The sequence below is a fragment of the Colletotrichum gloeosporioides genome (genome assembly GCF_011800055.1).
Source record: "Colletotrichum gloeosporioides strain Lc1 chromosome Unknown consensus_91, whole genome shotgun sequence".
Taxonomy (NCBI): domain Eukaryota; kingdom Fungi; phylum Ascomycota; class Sordariomycetes; order Glomerellales; family Glomerellaceae; genus Colletotrichum; species Colletotrichum gloeosporioides.
Window position 1 is genome coordinate 373327 of NW_025544736.1, and position 19401 is coordinate 392727.

Sequence of the window (19401 nt, forward strand, 5' to 3'; positions counted from 1 at the left end):
GGTAATGGCGATGTCGAGGAGAGATTAAAAGGTTGCCCGACCGAACGGGTGTCTTGAACTAATATTTTAGCACAGCCTCAAAAGCGGCGGAGTCAGGTTAAGGTTTTCAGACATCGGTCCAATACCTCACCGCGCAAGGGACTATCACAATCGTAACCTGGGGAAAATTCAGTCAATCGAAACCCCTGTCAAGCCTACCACCAAAACACGGTGACGTGCAGCCCAGGCAGATTGTAGCGTGAGGGAATTTCGTGCCGGCAGAGAAAACACGGCCCCAATGCTGGGATCTGAAGAAGCCGATTCCTTCACAGATTACACGACGACGCCTCGCCTCAAGAATATTGAGCTTAAGCCACTTCCAGCCAAGCTTCCGTCCCCCATTCTTGCGGGCTTCTCACATGTAACACGGAACTAATCCCATCTTCTGACTCGGCTGCCTCCTCCGCACAACCACAGCCCCCGGCTCCTCTTCCCCAACCAGTCGACGAGTAAGATCAGCGACGCAGCACTCAAATGCCTCATAGCAACAACACCTCGCAGCGGGCGCTCGCGATGTTGCGGCATAACGCATCTGGCTCAAAGGATCCATCAGCGCCCCCACGAACACATCTCATGACCTCTATTTCTAGATAAGAGGTCTTTTCATATTTTAAGAAGGTGAAAGTAATGCCTCAGTTCGCGCGTCTGGGCATAATCTGCACCACACACAGCTGAGACGGTTAGGCGGCTGTGACGGCAACCGCTCTGAAAGCTAGAAGTTAGACTTTTGCATCGTCATCATCAAGTCTGGGGGAGAACACGCGACCGTATTCTGCAGCTAAGCAGCTGGCCTAGGTATCGCACGTGGAAAGTCGGTGCGGACAGGCTGTCCAGCTCACCGCCTCCCACACGTCTGGGACATAGTGCAAAGCCGGTCGCACCCGAAAGACTGGAAGAGCAATGGATTCAATTATTGACAACACGTTGATTTGCAAACTACACGGCGCGATCCAAGGTGCTACCTCAGGGCCGCCCGAACTTCGTTTTCGCGGCGCACGTGCATCAGGAACACCGGCTACAGTTGGCCCACGACTCCAAAAACGCTCAGACCGTCGCCTTCAACCGATGCTTCGAAATTGCGCTGAAGACTCATCATCGGCTTTTTTGTCTTTCGTTCTCATCTCACGGACTGCAGTATTCAGATGACGATCAAACTGAAATGACATAACCGATACACAGTTCTGACTGACATTCAATGATTCGTCTTTCTACCTCTTTCATCATATGCTATTAATGGCAGCAAAACGCCGCAAACTTCGCAAACTCATCATCTTCCAGAAGCTGGTCCATCTCATCAGCAAATAGACTGACGAGCAGCTCGATGCCACCATGACTCTTCATCGGCAGGACCATGCAAAGTCTAAAGTTGGCGTTGAACGCATCCATCAGCGGACGCAGCGACTCAGGCTTGCCGTCGTTGTCGAATATGTCCGCCCCGAAATTGATCTTGTCCAGCGGCAAAAGCAGCACCGACGTAATCATGACATCGAAGCCATCGAGCCGCGTGAATGCGTGCTTCAGCTTGGTGTAGTCTGGAACTTCCCTCATAAGAGTGAATGCATCCTTCACAAGCCCTGGGTTCACCTTGGCAGCCTGGGCGCGCACCTTCAGAGCGACGTCGCGAAGGCTTGTTGTGGGCGCCGCGAGGTCGACCACCGGCATGGGCACCTTATTGACGATAACGAGATTCCCAGCGTAGGATGACGGAAGAGCGGGATCGAAATCTGTGCGGCCGTCTACCGGCGACTCGAGGTAAGACACCTCATCTGGTGGGGTGGACTGCCCGGTGGCAATAGCTGCGCGATATCTCGCCTTCATCAGGGCTCGCCAGAAAAGGGCTAGCAGTGCATCGTTGGCCGACAACCCCGAGCCGTCGTTTCCATCCGAAAGCACCTCCCGCTTCAGTGCATTGAAATTTTCAGGCGAGATATAAAAGATGCTCGACTCCATCGTCCGTGTCGGTGCCGGAGGTGGGGCCGCATGCTCCGCCGGATCATCCTCCGCATCCGGTGGCTGAAAGCCGAGGAAGCCCCACGTGTCGCGCGGGATCTCCGCGACTGGCTTGGCCGGGGATTTGCTCCACAATCTTTCCAGCAGGGTCCGGTCGAAACTTTCTGGGGCAAGCCAGTCGCAAACGTTGCTGTCAGGATTTCCCAAGTTTCGACAGTGCTCTGCCCAGGCTCTCATCGCGGTGACCATGCCGGTTGCATCGCTGGCAGAGTGATGGAATCCCGTCGCGAGGATGCAGCCACCATTGACGAAATTGGCCTGGGCCAAGAACACATCTGCACCGCCAGAAAGATCCGGCACGAAAGGCGCGGAGAGGACGAGCTCGTCGTCGAACGCCGAGAACTCGAAGCCTGCGTCGCGGAGGTCTTCGAAGTCGGGCAGGACTTCCGAGAGGTCCTTGAAGACTAGTTGTCTCGGGGGATTAGTCCTGTCGCCGGACCCTGAGGGGTCGTACGACACTACGATGTGTCCCGGCCTCCAGCCCGGCTCGCGTTCGTCTCTCGGAAAAATGCGACCATCCAGGAATGGAAACTGGCGAAGCGTGCCTTGGAGCCCGGCTTGCAGGTGTGCAAAGGCCTGCTGGAAGGTGACTTTGGGTTGCAGTGGGAGGTAGACGATGAACTTGATGTAAACTCGCGGTGGAATCAGATCGAAGACGCTTAGTTGTGTGGTCACGCTGCTAGTGGTCTCAGTGGTCGCGTTGACGCCAATATGCGTGGACGTCGTGGCATACGTGTTGGTCGCCATTGTGACAAATCTGGTGATATTGAATGCAGCCTTTCAATGTCGGCCTTCGTTAGGGTTATTGAGAGTCTTCGTCTCGTATTTCATGTACTGCTACTGCTGTCATAGCCAACGAGTTCCAGTGTCCCTTTTCTGGCCCGTCCAGAAGAGTGCCGCAAACTGGTCAGAGCGTGAGCCGGGATGACCCAAGTTGGGCCCGGAGCTGACCGAAAGAGGAAATGATCTTGCTGAGCATCGTGCCAGTGCTCCTGGAAAAACACGGGAACTGTGGCCTGTCTGCTGGACAAGTTCCAGTGCAGGTTGGAAATAGGGACGACGACGTAGATCGCGAGCCATTGAATCCCTTCAATTGGAGCGATGTCTGCAAAATGACCGAAGTAGCCTGACTAAAAATGCGACAAACAAGGACAATGATTACAGTGACGCTAGGATACAACAAGATCATTGAAATCAATTTGAGATCATACCATTGCTAGAACCCAATCTCATCATGCTTGCTTCTGTGGCCACTTCGTCCGCCTCACTGCTCGGGCATAGAAATTCAACGGTCGCACAACAATGAACTCTGGATCATACACCACAGCCTCCGTCGATGCATCCTCAAAATGATACCGATAAACCAGTTTCGCCATGGCGCTCTTCACCTCCAGCAATGCAAGATTGTACCCCACACAGCCCCGAGTACCCGCTGCAAAAGGTGTGTAAGCCATCTTGTGCCTGCTTTTCACAGCCTCAGTCTCCCACCGGTCGGGGTCAAATCGGGTAGGGTTATCCCAATGCGCCGCGTTTTTATGTATAGACGGAAACGTGGGGATGACGACCGCGCCCTTAGGCAGGAAGTAGCCGCCTGGCAGAACAACATCTTCTTTTGCGTTGCGCGCTGTCTGGAAAGACGGATTGTGCATTCGCTGCGTTTCCTTGACAAACTTATCCAAAAACGGCATCTCAGTCAGCTCGTCGTATAACCACTCTTTCCCCGCCTCTGCTCCATTGTTGACGAGCTCTTGAAGCAGACGCTCTTGGTTTCCGGGATACTTGACCAAGGCGTAAATCAGCCATGCCAGAAGGGACGATGTGGTGACGAATCCAGCTCCGACCAGAATAACGCAATTGCTCAACATAATATCCTCGGGGAGCTTTTCCCCATTGTCGTCAGTTGCCCGGCGTAAATAATCTGCCACGCAAGTCGCGTTGAGCGCCGCATCCTTCATCGGTAGGTCTGAGGAAGTCTCCGGTGGCATGGATTCTTCGATGCCTTTGGCAACTCCGTCCCAAAGCAATTGCCGAACGAGGCGAAGTCGCTTCGGGGTGCCGAACGGAAGGTACCCGTACCAACTTCCTCTGAGCGAAGTCTTCTTCATCAAAGAAAGATATTCGCCGAGCAATCTGATGGTCTCATGTGGTTTTGAATCAATTGAGTCAAAGTGCCCCAGATCCATCCCGAGGATGACTTTCCAGATGATCTCCCCGGCCATCTTGAATGTGTACTGGTAAACATTGAAAGCGAGCTCCTTGTCATCGAGCTCATCAAACACCTTGTAAGACCTGTCCACACAGGCCTGCACAATTGGTGTGTAATGACGGACAGCCTTTGGTGTCAGACTTGGAGGGATGAACTTGTGGGCGAGCCTGAATGCCGGAGCATCGCTGTCGCAAGTGAAAAGCGCCTCATTGTTGCGCATGTAATACAATGGGTGGCTGGGATCCGAGGTCGTCTTGGTGAAGAATTGACCCTCGCGGAGAACTTCGCGAGAAACGTCTGGGTCGTTGGTGAGATAGATCGTAGTTCCCATATTCACAGTCTTGATAACTGGACCGTATCTGTCGAACAGACGGTCATAGTTGCCGAGTGGATCCGGATACAGCTCATAGCGGTTTCCAACGTAAGGCAGTGGCTCTGGTCCAGAAGGCTCTCTTACGATTTCCCCATTGACCCTGATCTGCACTGGAGCATCGCACTTTTCGATGTCGTCCAGTGATGTTAGAACATCTCTTCTGTTGTAAAAACAGATAGCTTTTCTATGGTCAGCCGACAAGCTACTGGCATATTTGACATCTCAAACTCACAATCACAGTCAGAAACAGAAAATACTTTGGCGATACCTGCTTTGAGCTCCTGCATGCTCTTGATGCTCGGAAGGCTCAAAGTATGACATCGCTCAAAAGGGCCGTGGCCAATGGTAAATTGTTGCTGAAACATCGTGATGCACAATCGAGGGTCGAGCTTCAGCCAACGACGATCTTTGGTTTGGTGAAGGGGAGGAACCAAGACTGACGATAACGGGACAGTGAATCCAAACGCATGCAGATTCTTGCTCAGTCGTTTACTTTGAGGTCCTGGATACTCCACGATGCTCAAAATCAGTTGAATGTCTTTCTTGCCTCTTTGGGCATTGCGAAGCTGGGATGACCCTGGAACATGCCATCGGCGAAGGACAAAATCATCCAGCCGAAGGCCGAAAGGGGCACCCCCGCTCGGCCCGGTCCTCTGATGCTGCCACTTTCGGCCGTCCGGACCCACACTTCCAGTCCGATCCTGGTCCTTTGGCAGCCCGGCTCGTGGAAATGGGATGGCGAGACGGGCGAGAAACTATTCGCAGAAGACAGCTCTACGAGAAATGTCAATATCAGAAATTTGACGACTTAGCTGGAGGAAGCAAAGAGCCTCTCAACTGACATATCCGAGTTGACGATGGACGTGATCACGGAATCTGAGCTTGCGAAACACCACGAAGTTCATAATCTGTGGGTTTCCATCCGCGGCAAAGGTAAGTAGCGGCGACACCACATTTGACAACAATATCTGACGACCGCAGTATACGATGTTTCCAGCTACGTGGACGACCACCCTGGCGGTGTCGAGGTCTTGAAGGATGTCGCAGGATCAGACGGCACCGAGAGCTTTGAGTATGTTGGTCATTCTGAGGACGCGTACAAAACGCTGGCGAAATTCCAAATCGGCGTTCTCGAGGGAGAGGTGAGTTATAAGGTCCCAATGTGTTCCGAATGGCCGGCTGACTTGAGATGGAGACGAACGAGGCGGCGCCGATCTCTTCCCAGGCATGGGATGCTCAGAGAGCACAGCTTCAAAGTGCTTCATTGAAACCAAAGGTGGCTGGATGGCCCGTAGCAGTGACATTTCTGCTGGCTGCGGGAATTGGCAGTCGGTGGTTGCTCCGAAATCAGCAAGCGTATGAGAAAACGGCATTCATCTTTGTGTGGCATGTGTCGTCTCCGTTCTGGACAGGAATTTTACTTGCAACGTTGGCAAGCTTGAGTATGTATTTGTATTTATATGCTAGATTTACTAAGACGCTGGAGTATTACAAGGAGGTCTGGGAGTACCCATCGTACTTCACCTGCAAGGCAAACAGGGCCAATATCTGAGATAGTTGAGATGAATTAAACCCGAACCAAAACTTACAAGTGGGACATGACTCGCTCATACTGGGACAGGTCGTGGCGAAGGTGTGACTGCGAACTTAAAACCCTCTGCGTCCCCTGCCACAGAGATGTGTTGCACATTGCATGCCATTGAGCATAGTTATCAATCTCAAAATGCACACATACTTCCTCGGGCTAAGTCTCGTCGGCTACGATGCCCTATGGGGGAGGATGATCCGCAGTGGTGTGGCCGGGTCTGTGGGTTCAGTAAAGCGGACAGGCACTTTTCCGAACGGCGATGTTCTCCGAACCAGCTTCACCGGCATATCTGGCTTTGACCAATTTCTCGTCCCGGCTGTCATCTTCTACAACAACATTCTCGGTAACGGATCTTCAGCCGATCGCAGGCTGCTCGTCAGTCTTTTCACAACAATGCAAACGGTGTCACACTGTATGCTAGTCCTAGGATGGGACCGAGGGATGCGGCCGCCTTGGGCGATTCTGTGAGCGTGTGCCACCATGCGATGAAGAGGAGAAGCCTGCTAAACAATCGACAGAGAGCATCTGTCTTGGGGCGTTTTCAATCAAGCCTGGGGCGCTGCGGCTGTGTATCCTCTCTACTGCTTCACGCATATCGAGCGTTTTCTCAATACTGCCCGCGGTCGTGAAGAGTCGGAGGTCGGCCCATCCGATTCCAACGAGGCATTTGCGCTGATTCCGACCGCAATCCTGGGCGCCATAACCCCAGCGATGCTGCTCTATCCCGCGTTCAGTCCATCCTGCACCACAGGCCAACGACAAGGACTTATCGCATTCTATCGTTTTACCCCTCTCGCTTTGGCAGTCGCTCATGCTGCTTGTTGTTGGGCCCAAAAGAAATTGTCAGCATACTTGGCGTGGAAGTCGGCGCCGGCGAGTGCAAAAGCCTACACTATGGCGTCTTTGATGTTTTCGGGTTTTGCTGCCGCAGCTGGGCACTTGTGGGCTTTGCTGAGCCCGTCGGAGGGTGGTTTGCGACGCGTCTTTTGGCCGGCCGAGTACATCGACAAAGCCTCAACTACAGTCATTGCGGATGGAGCACGAGACTTCCTTCAATGGGACATGTTTGTAATTACAGCAGCCCTTGTCCCGTTCGCGGATCAAGTGCTGAAATCATCGGCATTGCTTCATCGATTGAAAAGGCGGAAGCGGTTCTCAACTGTAATGGATTCATTTATAGGTAGGATGGTTGTGCTTACCGTCGCCAGCGGGATACTCTCGCCTGGTGCCGTACTGGCATTTTCGCTAGCTCTGAAAATGTCTTCATGAAGTTGAGCTGAGACGATGAGTGAAATAAACCATTTGGGTGGCTAGCAATTCAAGTCTAGGTCTGAGTTCCAGAAAAGTCTTTAATCATTCTCATTGATATGTATTCTACTAAGCACCGGCCTTTTCTGTCAAGTTTGTCGTCAACTTGCTCCTGCTCGCAATTTCCAACGCCAGCTTGGACAGCGGTGATGGGCTCAACAACTCAAACACGGACATGTCGGACTGAAGATCACGGAAGATCCTGTTGCGAAGCTCTACGGCTTTCAAGGAGTCCACTAAATCAAACACTGTCAGTATACACGAGAAAACACCGGTTCGTGGAGTAAAGGTCAAACGTACCACCAAAGTCATAAAATGCTTTTTCGGGATCCACCTCGCTCGGAGCAATGTCCATGACTTGCGCAGCATATGTCCTGAGGACATCCTCAAAGATGAGCGCGGCGTCAGCCAAGGTCTCGGCTTTTGCTATCCTTTCTGAGGCTGACTGCTGGCTTTCCGAGGCGCCAGAGCTAGCTGACGCATCATGGTTGACTCTATGACTGAACTTGGGATCTCTGGTCCAGGCTGCTCCAATTGGCATGGAGCTTCCTAGACCAAGAACAATCTGGGGCTCGATTCGCCGGCCGTCGGCGGTGCGACCCCGCATGGCTGCCCTCAGGACACTGTCGAGCTCCGTTTGGGTTGTCTGGAGGCCATCCCAACGATGCTCATACATCTGGAGGTAGGCATCCATGTCAAAGTCTCCGGTAAAGTGGGCTGAGTTAGTGACAAGACCAACGTCGATCGCAGTTGCAGCGAGTCCTTTGCTTCGGCGGTAGTGGGCAAAGGCGTCCTCAAAGGTGTTGCCGGCGGCGTAGTTCGATTGGGCTGCATTGCCGATGACGCAAGTGATGGAAGAGAGAAGGATGAAAAAGTTTACGTCTTTCGGCATGTAATTGTGAAGATTCATGGTACCTTGGATCTTAGGCCGTGTCGACCTCTGCCACTGATCGTATGTCATATTCTCGAAAATGGCGTCCTGGTGCTGTTAGTCAAGTCTACGATGTATGCCCAGCGAGCAGGCAATACATACCTCTAGAACCATGGCACACTGAATGACGCCCTTGATGCGACGTTGACTTTGCATCAAGGCCTTGACCGCAGCTTCAACTTGAGAGGGTTCAGAGACATCACACTTCAATGCGTCCACTTTCAACCCTCGCTTGCGGAAGGCGCCGAGCTCGGCCTGGGCCTTGTCCCCTCCTGATCGTGAAAGGAACACAACGTGACCGGCGCCATGCTCGAGCATCATCTCAGCAATCTGAAGGCCGAGAGCGCCGAGACCACCGGCAAGGATGTACGTAGCGTCACTGTCCAGTCTGAGTTCTGGGAGCCGAGATGGGGCAACAAGGGCCTTGTCGCCTGGATCTAATCGAAGAACAAACTCTCTGGGGCCAGCCTCTCCAATGTTGGTGAACTCGGCAACAGTCCGTATGACACTTGGAATCATTGGACTGATCTGACCGCTCTCGATGAGATCGCAAGCGCTCTTGAACAGTCTGCTTACAAGTGCCGGCTTCGCTTGAAGAAGTTGAGATGAGTCGGCCATGACGAATGTGGCATTTCGGGCCGGGCTTGTGTTGACTGAATGAGAAGCATTCTCTCCGCTGATGTCTACGAAGAAACCGAAGTCTGCCAGGCATTCGAACCATGTTGAGGTCGGGAGAGCCTGGCGGCAGTTTACGATGAGGTCTACACCTCGTCCATCCGTCTGTCGCAATATTGACTTCTTGCAATGGTCTGAAATGTCTTCGAAGATGCGTGTTGAGTCAAGACAGAGGGCTTGAGTCAGGTTTTGGCTTTCGGAAGCACCCTCCGCAGTCACAAAAGCAGTCGCCCCCAATAAGCGTGCAAGATGGACAGCCATCTGACCGACGGACGTCTCTCCTCCATGAATCAGAACATTCTGTCCATCTTCAAGTCTTCCGACGTGGGACAACGCATACTGCGCCGCAACTAAAGCAGGAATAGTTGCGCAGGCCTCTTCGGGTTGCATGATGTCAGGTAAGACTCTTACCAGTGACTCTTGAACCCGAGGCTTCGTATGACAAGAACCTGAATGCAAGGCAATCACACGCTGTCCAACGTGAACAGACATGACCTCCGGTGAAGCCGCAGCAATAGTGCCCGTGATGGCCATGGCTGAGACAACAGACGTTTGGCCCTCCGAAGAATCTGCACCGCTCTTCTTGACAGCCAAGTACTCAGTAGTAATCTCAATCTCTAATGAGCTGAGAGACGCCGAGATGTCATCATCAACCCAAACAAGGCGGTGGTCTTGCTGGGAGAGAGTGCGTGAGTTATCAACTCCCAGAGCCTGCATAATTGGCTTGAGCCTTTGGTCTCTTGGACCCAAGTCGATATCGATACCTTCGTCTTCATCGAACCTGGGCACGAAGATCGCCCCGTTGAGTTCTGCGTACTCCAGCTCAAGCTGCGAAGGATCATCCGCGATGGATGCGTGCCAGATATTCATGATGAGATCTGCAGTTGCTTCTGGAGGGAGATGGCCACCTCTGCTGAGATCCAAATGTGGCAAGGTGATGTGAGAATACTCCGTGCGCATCACTCGGAGAAGTCCTTGGGATGGCGCGAACTCAAGCCCGCCATCCCAGTTCTGCAGTTCTCCACCACGCGTCACCCAAAACAGGTGCTTAGCACTAGAGACGAGTGTCTTGAACTGCAAGAACTCTTCAGAGGTCCAGGAATACACGAGTGGAGATTCAATCTCAAGAAGCGAGATGACATGCTTCCCTCGCAGTTCATGAACCTGCTCCAGCGTGGCTGAATGGGTTTGGCAACCAAGAGCGTTGAGTCGACTCATTAACATGGCGTGCAGATCCTGAGACAGAGCCGAACCAGGTCTCTGGAGTAGAAACACATGCTCTGGAAAGGTCGTGGGGTTCAATGCAGGAGGCTTCTGCGAGAGAGCAAGAGCACGGCATGACTCTGCGTCAGAAATGGTGACCCTTGTCTGTAGGTCAGAAGAGGGGATTTCTCCCACGGTGCCCATACTTGAGCCAGACGTGACAAGAGGCTCAATAACGCCAAGGTAGCCTTTCGGCTGCAATACTCCATGTAGTCTATGGAAGCCTGCTGAGTTATATATGGTATTGGAGTGGTCGTCGAGAACCAGTAACAAGTCGAAGCTCTCGTCTGAGAACGGGAGTGGCTCATCATCTTGAGGAAGCCATTCTTTTGCATTTGTGGCATGCTGAGAGGCCTTCGGGAGACATTCGACTATACTTCTGGTGTCCTTGGTTGTTGTAGCCAATGCGATCCTGTTGGATGTTTGGAAAGCTCCCTCACTGGCAATGGTGGATGCGTGAAGTAGATGCTGCAAAAACCTTTGAGCCCACTCTGTCGCATCCGCAACTACGACGAGTGCTTTGTAGTCTGGCTTCTTGTGATACAGTCGTTCCAGTAGCTGCAAGACAGTTGCTACCACTTTCCCGTTGCTCTCCAGAACCCCAACCGGAGACGAATCCTGCAGCGCGACCGGGTCGCGAATGAAGTCGAAGTCTTCTTTCCAGCGGAGCTTGGCACATGCCCTTCGTGCAGACTCGCTAGTCAGAGATGATGTATCTCTAGATGAAGTCACCTGTCTGAGGGCAAAGTCGCGGACGATGAGCTTTGGCGCCGACCAGTCCTCGTCCGAGACGATCAAGTCACCGGATGTCTCGCGGCCGTTGGTTCGGACGCGTCTAGCATAGCCAGTATATATACTGCCGTCACCCTGGGGCAAATCCGTCGATATGTACATGTGTTTCAACGTGTACGGGACCGCTGCTTCCTCCAACGGCTTGCCGTCGGTAAAGGCGATAAAGAGGAGGTGGAAGATGGCGTCCATAGTGGCGGGGTGGANTTGCCGTCGGTAAAGGCGATAAAGAGGAGGTGGAAGATGGCGTCCATAGTGGCGGGGTGGATCAGGTGGGGGAACTCGAAATTGGAGGGCATAACCGACTTGGTGTCAGGGATTGCGATAGAACCGCAAGCAGTGTGTTCTCCGGGCACGGCTGCAGCTTGAAAGACATTTCTGAAAGTTGGGCCGTACTCAACACCCACAGACTCAAGGTCATCGTAGAAGGAGTCCATGTCCAGCTCCTTAGACGCATTCTGCTCAACGTCCTGTCGCTCGGCAGCGAAGGCTCGCCATTCTGTCTCTGAAGGACCAAGACGATTCCGATTATCGTTCTCGTAGTCGAGCGCAAGGTATCCGTAGCAATGCTTAGTCCATGATCCCACCGAAACTGTGGAGTAGACAGTGAAACTCCAGGTTGAGGGCATCGAGTCGTCTGGGCGCAAACTGACTTCAGTCTGGACGGCTTGATCTCTGGAAGGCACAACGAGACCTCGCTCAAACTTCAGATTCTGGAATGTGATTCCTTTGAGGCGTCTCTCGGGATCAGCCAGTCGTTGAGCAGCTTCCATGGCCATCACGATCATGCCAGCTGCTGGGTAAAGCATCGTTCCAGTGATTCTGTGGTCTTCAATCCAAGGGTTTTCCGAGATTCGCAGGTAGTTCCGCCACCTCGGCTCCATTGGGTTCTGCAGGTCGACGGCAACGCCAAGAAGATCGGTCCGCGGGCCCGAGGGAAACCTGTTTGAACGTGCCACTGTCGACTCATGCCAGTAGCTCTTGCTGTGGTTCCATGGATACGACGGGAGATCAGGCAACGCCATTGGCAAAGTTTCAGGTATGATGCCGTTGACGTGAAGAAGATTCACAGCGTGTCCAGAGGCCCATAGCTGTCCCGCGAGTTGCAAAGAGGTAGACTCTGCATTTTTTCCACGCGTAATGGCAGAGAAATACGGTGCTTCTTTTGCAGCGTTGCTCTGGCTTGCTTTGACAATCTCGCCAACGGGGCTTTGAAGCGCGCCGTGGGGACCAATCTCGATGAAGGCGCTCCATGCCGTGCGATTGCGATTCCGTGCCTTCGATACGTCTGGTGAATGCTCCAAGAGATTGCTCATGGCCTGAGAAAAGCGGACTTGTTCGCACATGTTCTTCATCCAGTAGGGGCCGTCGAGGTCTCTAGAGGTAACGAGGTTGCCAGTGAGAGATGAAAACATGGGCGCAACTTGATCTTCATCGGCAAGTGGCAGCATCACTCCCATGCGATCAACATACTCTTTGGCGACAGTGCTCATGTGAGGAGAATGATAAGCCGTCTTGACGCGAAGCATTCTAGCAAACTTGCCATCAGCCGATATTAGTTCGCACAATCGAGAGATGGATTCACGATCTCCAGAGAGTGTTACGCTGGAGGGGCTGTTGACACATGCAACCACAGCCGAACCTGGGGGCACTTGGTCCAAATATGCGGTTGCCTCCACTTCGCTCAACCCGGCTGCTAGCATGGCGCCAACTCGAGGGCTCACAATATCGGCGACCTTGGCGGAACAAATTCCACGGAGGTAGGCCACCTTTACAGCGTTGCAGCGAGAAATTAGTCCGGCAGCGTAGGCCGCGCCTATCATAATGTTAGCGAGTTGTCGAAGAATTCCATGAAAACGAATTCATACCTATTTCACCACTTGAATGACCGACGACAGCTTTCGGGATGACCCCCCAGGCCCGAAGAAGATCTACCAACGCGATCTGAAGAACCGTGCATAGCACCTGGCTGTACTGAGGGAGATCAACATTGGAGTCAGCAGTCTTTGATAATTCATCGATCAAATCCCACGGGCAGCCGTAGTGCTCGAGTAGGACCTGCGACTTGTGAATGCTCGTTCGGAAGATGCAGTTGTCAAGTAGCTCTCTACCCATGGCAGGCCACTGAGCTCCTTGGCCAGTGAAGACGAAGATCGGATTATCGTGCTTCGAAGCGCGTTTGGACTTTGGTAAGCCCTTCTCGATTTGGGTCTGTAGGTCTGACACGGACTCTGCGACAGCAAAGCTTCGGAACTCGAAATGAGATCGGCGTCCCGCGAGGGTATAAGCCAGGTCGCCCAGAAATCTTGCGTTCGATGTGGCTTCCTTGTTTGACAAGAAGTCGCTGAAGAGAGGGCCAAGGCGATCGATCCCTGTCTGGTCTTTGGTGCTGAAGGCGAAGAGTCTTTTGTGCGACTCTTGTCTCGGTGAATCAGATCCCATGCTGATTCCGGACTCTGACGAATCATCTTCCAAGGTGGTGGTGTTGTGATTGCCCAGCAAACCTCGATTTCGTAGATAGTTGTGAGCGTCATCCAGGATAACGTGAGCGTTGGCACCACCGAACCCAAATGAGTTGACGCTAATTCTGCGCTGCCCTTTGGATGGCCAAGACATGTTTTCTGAAGGCAAAGCCAAGTTCCAATCAGTAAGCCTCAACTTCGGGTTCACCTTCTCGATGCCAGCGGTGGGAACGAGAATACCCTTTTCGAGACACACGATGGACTTCAGAACACCAGCCAGCCCTGAGCATCCTTCAGTATGGCCGACGTTTGCCTTGATGCTACCCACAAATAGTGGCCCAGAGTCCGGGTCTCTACCAGTGCCTAGTGTGGCGCCGATTGCTGAGAGCTCAATCGGGTCCTAGCAAGTGTCAATATTCGCGAACGGGGGAGGAGAATGGAATCTTCTTACTCCAAGAGGCGTACCAGTGCCATGAGCCTCGAAGTACTGCGTATCGGACAAAGGCAAGCCTGCGGCCTGATATGTGCTCCTGATCAGATCCGCTTGTGCTTCTGAGCTTGGTTGCGTGATGCCAGGCGTCTTTCCGTCTGCGTTGGTGCCCGTACCACGAATTACGGCGCGGATTGTGTCTCCATCCCTCAAGGCGTCCTTCAGCCTTTTTACGATTAAACATCCAATTCCCTCTCCTCTGCCATAGCCGTTTGCTCGATGGTCAAAGGAATGAGAGATTCCCTCGGGACTCAACATGTGCATTGACGAAAGTTGATGCATGAAATTGGGATGCAAGATCAAGTTTACGCCGGCAACAAGTCCCTGAGATTGTTATTTGATGTTTTTTGTTCCACACGAGCGGGCACCTTCTCACCATATTGGTCTCGCCCAACTTTAGTGACTGACAAGCGAGGTGGAGAGCGTACAGGCTTGATGAGCAAGCAGTGTCAAGGGTTAGACTGGGTCCCCGGAGTCCAAAGTACCAAGACACTCGGTTTGCTGTCATAGCCTCACTCATCCCGGAGGCTGCAACATCTCCAATGTCGTAAATCTCATGAGTCGATAATTGCTCATAGTCGTTCGTCATGCATCCAACATAGCATCCAGTTTGGGAGTTCATAAGGGTGTCCACAGGGATACCGGCTGAAGAGCGAGTTAGTACCAAAACTTCGCAAAAGATACACCGTAAAACTCACCATTCTCGAAGCCCTCGTAACTCACTTCAAGAAGCAATCTTTTCATAGGATCCATACCCGCCGCCTCCTTCGCTGTCATTGAGAAAAATGGGGCGTCGAACACAGAGACATCTTCTTCCAGGAAGTACCCGTGCTTCACACTAATCTTCACAGCCAGTAATGTTAACAAAATACACCGTTTCCACAAAAAGTCCTCACTTACAGATCCTTTGCGATCTGGATCAGGATGATACCAAACATCTGCATCCCACCGCGAAGATGGAACTTTGCCGTGACCGCTCCTGGCATGACTGATCATGTCCCATAATCTTCCAAGTGACGTAGTCTCACCAGGTAGGCGACATGCTGCCCCAATGATGGCAATTGGTTCTTGCTCGCTGCACGGACTCATAGTGAATTTGGGGGTTCAATGTGTGTAAGTTACCTAAGCTACGATGGTGTCTACGCGTGTAGCCTGTAGTGTGAGGAATGGATAGTTATCGAAGCTTAGAAACAGCACAGAGTTGCCATTCTTCTCAACTCGTGTTTGCTCCATTGCAGCCAATTCTACGCATTGCCATACAAGTAATGCCTCTTTCGTTATCGTGGATCCACAGCCAATCCCTGTCCGGAATCTGATCCAGCAGTCTGTTACCTACCCCAAAGGGAGTATCGGTGCTGTCAAAAGAGCACCGGCGTGGGCCCAGATGGGTAAATTGTACACAGACTTCCCAAACCGGACGGCCCGCGTAAACTATCAGATGGGATGCCAAGGGACCTGACAGCTAGAGCTCAAGAAGATAACGTCGGATTCGGTTTTTAATTTTCTTTCTTATCCTGCATCTGCGAAGGTGTGCATGAGAAGTTACTTTCCTATTGACTTCGTACTCACTGCTGTCATTTCTTTCTAGAAGCCATGAGAATTCTCGCATTGCACGGCGTCGGCAGTTCTGCCAAGATTCTTGAGAGCCAGCTCGTAGGGCTGATGAAATCAGTCGATGCAAGCTACGAGTTTGTGTTGGTTGATGGGCCGGTTCCCTCTCACCGAGGACCTGGTAAGTTGAACTAAGAAATGACCTGCATTCTGCGAACACCTAAGGAATGACCTGCATTCTGCAAGCACACGAAGCTGACAATATGCTTTCAGGTATGAGCCCGGCTCTTCCGGGGCCATTCTATTCACACCTTACTGGGTATTCTCCCCGAGAAATTGAGGCTGCACATCAACACATTGCCACCACGGTCGACGAGCTTGGTCCATTCGATGGAATATTGGGCTTCAGCCAAGGGGCCTCTGTCGCTCTCTCTTACATCTACCATCAGCAAGTCAGTGGCGAGGAGCCTGACTTCAAGTTCGCCGTGCTCTTCTCCTCAGTAGTGCCATTTTCGGCCGACGCAACATATTGCGAACCTGAGATAGAGGAGCTCTGTGCATATCGCCGTACCGGAACAAGCGCCGTAGACCTCCCTCCACGGCAGCAAGTTTTCAACGACTGCCTCGTACGCACTTTCCAATCGGCTCTTAAGATTGGAGCAGTTCTGCCCGACTTCAATCAAGATTTCTTTCGGGATGTGGGTGGTATTGTTCCACGGGTCCTGCATCCCATGTTACTTTCAGAGCGCATTCACATCCCGACTGTCCATGTGGCTGGCAGACGGGATTTCCCATTCATGCACGACATGCATGAGGTAGGATATCAAATGTGCGACCCAAGGCTATCGAAAAAGCTTCAGCACTCGGGAGGACATCATCCCCCGAAGAAGGATTCGGAGATCAAGGCGGTTGTCAGGGCTATGGAGTGGGCTGTGGATCAGTATTATAGACAACCACCGTCATTTCTATGATACCAGACGTAGCTAGATGGGAAGCAAAGCCGGCATATAGATACTGAATTTGAAATTCGTGAGAATACCTATGTTGTCACAGACGAGCGTGATAAGCAATACGGCCCTATTTTGAGAACCACACGCCTTCGTCTCATATAAATGCCAGCCGCCGTCATCTCGTCTCATTTGAAACGTCTTTTGGGCCTGTGTCGTCCGTAACTCCATAGTGATTGACAAACTTGCAGGACCTTATTTACGGAGAATCTCAATTCCTAATTAGCGCTCATTACCAAAACGACGCAAGGCTCCATGTAGGAATCAATGCTTCGACAACATTATTCATATTGAGAGACTAACAAGCGCATGTGAAAAACCAGTTTCAAAATTAAAAAGTCTATAGAAAATGAAACAACTACGCGAGAACCGTGAATACCCAGCCGATCCGGGCTTTCTGTTACCATCCCTCAGACAGCATCGTTCCGCTTGTTAAACACATCATTTGCATTGTAATCGGTGGGGCTGAGGTCCTGTTGCTTCATTTCCATCGCGTCCGCCGCTCCACTCATATTGTTCTTACCGTCTCCGTCGGCAGGAGGGGGTGTCTCAGTACTTTTCACACTCTTCCACTGAACTAGAGTACTTCCTGCAATACTCGCACATGCCAGTCCCAGAGCGACGTACCAGGAGTTTGTCAGAGACTTGCTGTAAAGACGTAAGACAGGCTCAAGCATGCCCGGAGGCAATACGCCTGGCAATCTTATACTCGTGGCTCCTCCGTCAACGATGGCTGTCGCGTTGAGATTTGGGAAGTCTTTCGCTAGCCCATTGCGGAGCTCATTGGTGAAGACATTCTGCGCCACAGAGATGAAAATGGCTCCTCCGAATGTTTGCAAGAACATTACGAGAGCTGTGCCGAGTGGAATCTCGGCCATCGGGAGCACGGTCTGGACTACCATCAACGGTGTCTGCATGCTTTGGCCGGAGCCTAATCCGTAAAGAACCTGGTATCCAATCCAGTCTCTGGAAGGGACATCGGGCTTCCAAGTTGTGAGCAGTCCAGCGCCGACCGACATGAACAGCGTAGCAGCAATCATAAAGGGGTTGTAGTATCCGATCTTAGTAATACCGATGCCGCTGACAATTGAGGCGAGGGCTGTGGCCAGAATGAGTGCCAAGTTCATCAGACCAGAGTCGACCGCCGAAACACCCTTAATCGCCTGGAACCAGATTGGGATGTATTGTCGAAGAGTGAAGTCAGCACCGGCGGTACACACTGAGAACCAACAAGCCGCTGCAACGCTCCTCTGAGAGATGACGGTGATGGGCAAAGTGGCGTTTGCGCCGTTACGAATCTGGATAAAGACGAACACGATGGAAAGAACTCCGAACAGCACGAAGAGCACAATCACTCTCGCATCGCTCCATGGATAGATGGTTCCGCCCCATTGAAGAGCGAGAAGCAAGCAGATGACGGCCGGCATCAGCGCAACTGTGCCTAGGGGGTCCACCTGAAGGAACTTCTCCACCAAAGTTAGGTCTTTGTCAGAGTCTGGCCGTGGCGGTGACTTGAAGACGAAAATCATGATGGCCAGAGACACGGCGCCGATAGGTAGGTTGATGTAAAACTACGTGACATTAGTAACGGACAGGTTAATACAATTGTTGAGGACTACACTTACACACCACCTCCACGTCACTTTGTCTGTGAAGGCACCTCCAAGAAGTGGCCCAACCACAGAGGCAATCGCGTAGACCCCGCCCACAAGTCCTGTGTAAGCAGGTCTCTTGGGCAACGGCACGATAACGGCGATGATCGTAAAGGTTCCGGCCAGAATCCCCGAACAGCCGACGCCAGCGATGGCTCTTCCGACGATGAGGACAGCTGACTGTGGAGCTGCACCACATATCGCTGATCCGACTTCAAAGATGAAGATTGAGACAAGGTATGTAGTCTTGACGGAGAAGAGGGTATACAGTTTGCCAAAGGTGAGCTGAAATGTGCACGTCGTGAGCAAGTAGGCACTCCCGTACCAGCCGATATCGTTGATCGAATGGAACTCGTCGGTGATTCGTGGTATAGCCGTGGATATGATGATGTTATCCTACGTACCGTCCGCGTTAGCATTGATGGTGAGAGGGTGGTCACAGGATCCCTTACCAGGCCAACTAGGAATAGCGTCAAGCATAACCCGAGTGTAATCGCAAGTAGCTTTAGCCCAGTCGGGCCATCGGCACTAGGGTCTGCAGGCGGACTATCGGGAACCTGCTGTTCAGTGACCGACGGCTCCTCGGATTTGACGCTCGACTTGCGACCGCCCATTTTGGCCCATTTGGACAGATTTCCTGCAGAAGGCATGTTGAATCCGAGTTGTCTGGAAGTCGAAGAGAATGTCAGAATGGTGTTTGATAGCGTTACTTCCGATGTGACGCTGTAATCAATTTGATGTTTCCAGTACGATCATTGAGTTGATTGCAGATACTAGCAGGAGCAATTGACAGGAACCAGCGATTTCAATGTGTTCCGAGTAGTCCTAGGTAGTCATTCAGCAGCTAAACACGCGTAATGCAGCAAACGATTCTCACATGGCATTACAAATCGGGTCAACCTTCTAGGGTCGCATCATCAACGCGATGCAGCCTTCAGTAGTTACATTCGCGTGTCACTCTCAGCTCATCGTCCAAAGTTGCACTGCCGTTGGTGCCACGAGTCGTGATGAACTTTACCGGGGCTCTCACCGCGGACCCCTGACCCCAGATAGCCTA

At 52.2% G+C, this 19401-nt stretch overlaps 6 protein-coding genes across 6 annotated transcripts; 3 read left to right on the top strand and 3 right to left on the bottom strand.

Moving 5' to 3' along the window:
- Positions 1-1269: 1269 nt before the first annotated feature.
- Positions 1270-4993, bottom strand: GCG54_00008268 (Cytochrome P450 3A6; the record flags this gene model as incomplete). Its single annotated transcript, XM_045408236.1, has 3 exons — positions 1270-2826; positions 3522-4807; positions 4861-4993. 3 exons carry the CDS (start codon positions 4991-4993, stop codon positions 1270-1272), a joined length of 2976 nt encoding a protein of 991 aa, XP_045257970.1.
- A 492-nt stretch (positions 4994-5485) lies between these two features.
- On the top strand, positions 5486-5990 carry GCG54_00008269 (Cytochrome b5; the record flags this gene model as incomplete). The annotated part of the gene is made up of 3 exons (XM_045408237.1): positions 5486-5561; positions 5610-5770; positions 5886-5990. 3 exons carry the CDS (start codon positions 5486-5488, stop codon positions 5988-5990), a joined length of 342 nt encoding a protein of 113 aa, XP_045257971.1.
- Positions 5991-6351: 361 nt separating this feature from the next.
- Positions 6352-7496, top strand: GCG54_00008270 (uncharacterized protein; the record flags this gene model as incomplete). The annotated part of the gene is made up of 3 exons (XM_045408238.1): positions 6352-6680; positions 6735-7377; positions 7425-7496. 3 exons carry the CDS (start codon positions 6352-6354, stop codon positions 7494-7496), a joined length of 1044 nt encoding a protein of 347 aa, XP_045257972.1.
- Positions 7497-7593: 97 nt separating this feature from the next.
- On the bottom strand, positions 7594-15120 carry GCG54_00008271 (Reducing polyketide synthase FUB1; the record flags this gene model as incomplete). Its single annotated transcript, XM_045408239.1, has 10 exons — positions 7594-7760; positions 7825-8503; positions 8558-11228; positions 11489-12998; positions 13051-14044; positions 14096-14458; positions 14511-14565; positions 14620-14779; positions 14833-14972; positions 15035-15120. The coding sequence occupies 10 exons, from the start codon at positions 15118-15120 to the stop codon at positions 7594-7596; spliced, it is 6825 nt and encodes a 2274-aa protein (XP_045257973.1).
- A 607-nt stretch (positions 15121-15727) lies between these two features.
- GCG54_00008272 (putative hydrolase C22A12.06c) lies at positions 15728-16656 on the top strand (the record flags this gene model as incomplete). The annotated part of the gene is made up of 2 exons (XM_045408240.1): positions 15728-15866; positions 15959-16656. The coding sequence occupies 2 exons, from the start codon at positions 15728-15730 to the stop codon at positions 16654-16656; spliced, it is 837 nt and encodes a 278-aa protein (XP_045257974.1).
- A 446-nt stretch (positions 16657-17102) lies between these two features.
- On the bottom strand, positions 17103-18994 carry GCG54_00008273 (Efflux pump roqT; the record flags this gene model as incomplete). Its single annotated transcript, XM_045408241.1, has 3 exons — positions 17103-18263; positions 18318-18740; positions 18797-18994. 3 exons carry the CDS (start codon positions 18992-18994, stop codon positions 17103-17105), a joined length of 1782 nt encoding a protein of 593 aa, XP_045257975.1.
- Between the last annotated feature and the right edge of the window lie 407 nt (positions 18995-19401).